At 44.8% G+C, this 4,862-nt stretch overlaps 1 protein-coding gene across 1 annotated transcript; it reads right to left on the bottom strand.

Moving 5' to 3' along the window:
• Window positions 1–453: 453 nt before the first annotated feature.
• Window positions 454–2,842, bottom strand: LOC108936672 (G protein-regulated inducer of neurite outgrowth 3-like). The gene has a single exon (XM_018756183.1). The coding sequence runs from the start codon at window positions 2,840–2,842 to the stop codon at window positions 656–658; it is 2,187 nt and encodes a 728-aa protein (XP_018611699.1). The 3' UTR covers window positions 454–655.
• Between the last annotated feature and the right edge of the window lie 2,020 nt (window positions 2,843–4,862).

The following is a 4,862-nucleotide window of genomic DNA, read 5'->3' as shown; positions in this document are numbered from 1 at the left end:
CAGAGATGCAGAAATCTCAGCACAGGCCTGATAGCACTATGGGACATGCATAAAACTAAAGGATATTCATTAAAAATGCTCGTATTTATAAAATAATACCATATAATCATCACAAAAATAGAAGTGAACCAAAAACTGACACTAAACAAATATTAATATAACGGCTAAGTCTCGGAATTCCTTGGAAACAAACACAGTACAAAGTTTATAGAATAAAGATGAATTTAGAGCAGACAGTGGAACAAGTACTTAATAATGAAAAGCATGTGTATTCTCTCACACCACTAAAATATTTGCTAAATATTCAGCTGCACCTGTGTTTTGAAAATGTATATGAAATGATATGGACAGTGTTGGGGTGTAGTTCTGACCTGCAAAGCCTTAATGCATTTAACATTTGAACACACACAACATATTATTGCCATCTGAATTTAAATACTGGTAATGTTGGTGTATATCATAAACTTAACATAAAAAGACACATCACTTATAAATATAAGAACTGAACTTTAAATTGCTTCCTGTTCAAGGTGTCTGACTGGATCAGGTAGATGGTACAGGTGGTGAGATCTCAAATCGACAAAGCTTCTCCTCCATGTTTAGTGTCCTCAAAAAGAGGATTTTACTTTACATGGAGGTAGGGGGAATGCAGCCATCAGTCCAGTACAGATGAGGGTGGCGGCCGAGCACAGCAGTTGGGTCGTCGAATATTTTGCAGTAGGAGTCGGAAGACATTCCGCTGCTGGTTCTTTGCCTTCCTCCCCTGGGGTGTCTCAGATGAGATGGATTTGCGGATGGCTGTCACCTTCCTCTCCTGTTCCTTAATCTTTGTCTGCAGATGACTCTGGATGGCCACGCCGAGTGACTCGGGGTCCAAGGAGGCTCCATACACCTCCCATGTCATGCCCTGCTCGTCCCACACCACATCTTGCACCACCTCACACTTGCTGGTCTCCCTTACCTCTGCTTCCTCCTCCAGGTAGGCAAGTTGGTGGCTTACTTCTGCAGGCTGCCCGAGCAATGGTTTGCTGCCTTCATCTGATGTGGAGAAGGGTTGCTCTCTGGGAGCCACCTTATGTTCCGCAATCTTGCTGGTTTTTGACATCTGTGGTCCCACAGTGTCATTTTCCAAGACAAACTGCAGTTTAGTTTTCTTGGATCCGCCTTGTGGGGCAGATGCCTCGGCTGGCTGTATGGACTCTGTGTTGTCTACAACCTGCCATTTGCTGCAGGATGTAGTAGGTTTCTCACCACAGCTCTCTCTAACTGGCACTGCGAGTTTTCCGGTATCAAGATTAGGTTTGGATTGATGTTGTGAGTCCATCGCTGATATTCCTTTGTTGTGGAGGCTCATTATAGATGCTTGGCCTGACTGAGTGCCCAAAGCAGCATGTGTACAATGCACTAGTTGTAAACGTGAAAGCTCTTTTGGTACAGTGGATGAAGACAATCCACTTTGCTCTGCTGTCAATTCCGTATCTTGCTGTACCACTACTTTTTGGCTCTTGCATATGTCTGCTTGCAACGGATGGGTGGCATCATCTTGTGCTTGAAATGTGGTGCTGTCTATCACCTCTTGCACAGCAACTTGAGAGTCAATGTCTACATGACTGACAAGTGCAAGGATCTCAAATTCTTCCCTTGTTGACCTGCAGGGATGGTTGGCAGCAGGTGCTTGAAAATGGTATGGGCTAGTGGCTGCAGACCTGCTGGACATGTCAACTGTGGCCTGAACCTCAGCATCCTGGCATTTCCTTTTATAGGGACCATCTTGTTCAGAGATGGTCATGGTACCAGTTTCCTTATACCACTCTTGGTGCTGCCCATGTCGGTCACTTTGTGGTTCCAGTGAAGCAGCTTGAGTAGTTAGAGATTTTGCTGCAAAGGCTAAGGGTTGCTTACCAGGTGGACCATGGTCATTGAACAGTGTGGACAAGGGCTGATGTGAGAAGTCCTCAAGAGCGACTAAGTCTACCAAAGTCAAGGGCCCGGTCTCTTGGACCTTAGTTGGCAGTTCACATGTTGAATCACCTTTTGTCTTCTCTTTTTTCCCATCCTCCTGTAATTTCCTTAATTTACTACATTTCACCTCATGGTTGGCTGATGAAATTCTACCAGCTTCAGTACATAAGATCTCTGTACCTTTCTGTGACTGTGGAAGGCTAGGGGTTGATACGGATGAGAAGTATGCTGGGTCTTCAGAGCCTTCCTGCTTTGCCATTCCCTTACTTGTCTCACATCCTGCATTCTGCTCTTTATCTGGGGTGGACAGTGGGTACTCTGAGGCTGTTTGCTTTGAACTGTACATTTCTTCAGAACTGTGCATTAGAGCATCCTTCCACTCATGCCCTGTCATGCTCAGGGATGTGTCACTGGAGTTGGGAGTTTTGCAATTAATCGGCACATCTTTAGACGGCTCCTCTTTTCCTTCATTGTAGTCTGGTTGCAGTGCAGCCTTGCATGGCCTCAGTGGGATCAGCAGGTCCAGCTTATTTGTATTCTCTCCCAGAGTGCCAGTTAATATTTCTTCATTAGAATGGCCTTCTCCGGGGCTCTTAATCTCGTTGCTCCCCCTGCAAGGACCTGTCAGAGCTCCCATTACCTTACTATCCTTTTCAATTTCCCATCCATATTTCTGTTCCATATCATTAGGAGAAGATGTGACTCTGGAAACAGTCCCTGGGCTTGACAGACTGCTGTCCATAATCGTGCTGGAGACCAGGTTGAGATTTGAATCCTTTTGCCTGCATGCACAGGGCTCTTTGCTTCCAACAGAGTCTACAACAGCAGGCTGGAAGTTCAGGATGTGAATAGAAATGTTGGGGTCTGGAACAGCATCCATTTTGAAATATTTTTTACAGAGCGAAATGGCAGTTGAAACCTGAAAAGCATCAACTTCACTTCAATTTCTGAAGCCATGTGCTACATCCTACAGAGGAAAGAAAAAAAGTATGAAATCTACACCATACAAATAATAAGTTATTGTGCAGGCATACAAAAAACTACTATATACAGGAGAAGGAATATATATGTTTTAAGTTTACAAAGACTAAAATAGGTTACATCATACACACACACACACATTTTCTGAACCGCTAGTCCCATACGGGGTCGCGGGGGTTACATCATACATCACTACAAAAATTATTCAGTTAAATAGCGAAATACAAAATGAAGACAAATAATTAATGTATTTCGTATTCAAAGTCTGCATGCAAAATGTTCAGCCTCGACCTTATAATTGTGCTGGAGCAAATTCAAGTAAAGTCAAGTGGCTTTATTGTCATTTCAATTACATACAGCTGGTACAGCATACAGTGAAACGAAACAATGTTCCTCCAGGACCATGGTGCTACATAAAACCACACAAAGCTTCCTACACAGGACTACATAAAGTGCAGGTGTGCAAACAGCACAAGACAGTATACACACACACACACACACACACACACACATTTTCAGAACCGCTCATCCCATACGGGGTCGGGGAACCGGAGCCTACCCGGTAACACAGGGCGTAAGGCTGGAGGGGGAGGGGACACACCCAGGACGGGACGCCAGTCCGTCGCAAGGCACCCCAAGCGGGACTCAAACCCCAGACCCAATGGAGAGCAGGACCCGGTCCAACCCACTGTGCCACTGTGCCCCCCCAAGACAGTACAGTAATTAACAAAACAAACACAGTAAAAAATAGAAGATTTTACAATATAATAATAAATACTGTACATATAAATACACTAATTAGCAGCCAAAAATACAGTTGGTTAGTACAGACATCATAGAATGGTGTTTAGCTGAGTATGGGTGTGTGTGTGTGTGTGTGTGTGTGTGTGTGTGTGTGTGTGTGTGTGTGTGTGTGTGTGTGTGGGTTTGCGTCAGTCCAGTCCCTGGGTAGTGAGGAATCTGATGGCTTGGGGGAAGAAACTGTTACACAGTCTGGCCGTGAGGGTCCGAATGCTTCAATACTTTCTGCCAGACGACAGGAGGATGAAGAGTTTGTGTGAGCGGTGTGTGGGGTCATCTGCAATGTTGGTGGCTTTGCGGATGCAGTGTGTGGTGTAAATGTCTGTGATGGAGGGAAGAGTTATATTACATTGAATAATGTAATCAGTTTAGCTCAACTAAGGTTGAAACACATGCACAAGTACTAGTTGCATCATAATCTACAATTACCTTGCTTCACCAAATTTTTTGGCAAAATTCAGGTCCAGTTCCAGCTGAAAATAATAAGAAAAAATTTATAAACAGCAAGTGAGGAAGTACTTAACAAAAGGCAAATAGGTAGTTATGTGTATTCAATTATAAATTAAATTTCTACAGTTCAAGTAATTTGCCAGTGAATACTGAAATAGTTAAGGTCCTGGACTTGTCTCAAATTCTGAAATTTGAGGAGGCAGCTGGTAGCATCTAGGAGAGCGTGGTGGTGCAGTGGGCTTGGCTGGGTCCTGCTCTCTAGTGAGTCTGGGGTTCAAGTCCTGGCTGGGGTGCCTTGTGATGGACTGGTGTCCTGGCTGGGGTGTGTCCCTGCCCCTCCAGCCTCGTGCCCTGGGTTGCTAGGTTAGTCCCTGGTTTGCCGTGACCCTGCATGGGACAAGTGGTTTCAGCCTCTGTGAGTGTGTGAGCTGGTAGAATAATGTTTAGGGCTGCTGCCTTTGGACCTAACATTCACAGGTTTAATTCCTACCTTCAGCTGTAGTACTCTTGAATAAGATGGTTACCCTAAATAACTTGCTGTGCCACTACTGGCAGCATGGTGGCACAGCAAGTAGTGCTGCTGTCTCACAGTGCCTGGGTGAGAGAACATGGGTTTGATGCCCACTCAGTCTGTGTGGAGTTTGCATGTTCTCCCTGTGTCTGCATGG

Source organism: Scleropages formosus, chromosome 3, assembly GCF_900964775.1.
Source record: "Scleropages formosus chromosome 3, fSclFor1.1, whole genome shotgun sequence".
Lineage (NCBI taxonomy): Eukaryota > Metazoa > Chordata > Actinopteri > Osteoglossiformes > Osteoglossidae > Scleropages > Scleropages formosus.
Note: the sequence above shows the minus strand (reverse complement) of the source record. Positions and strands in the feature narration are given on the sequence as shown.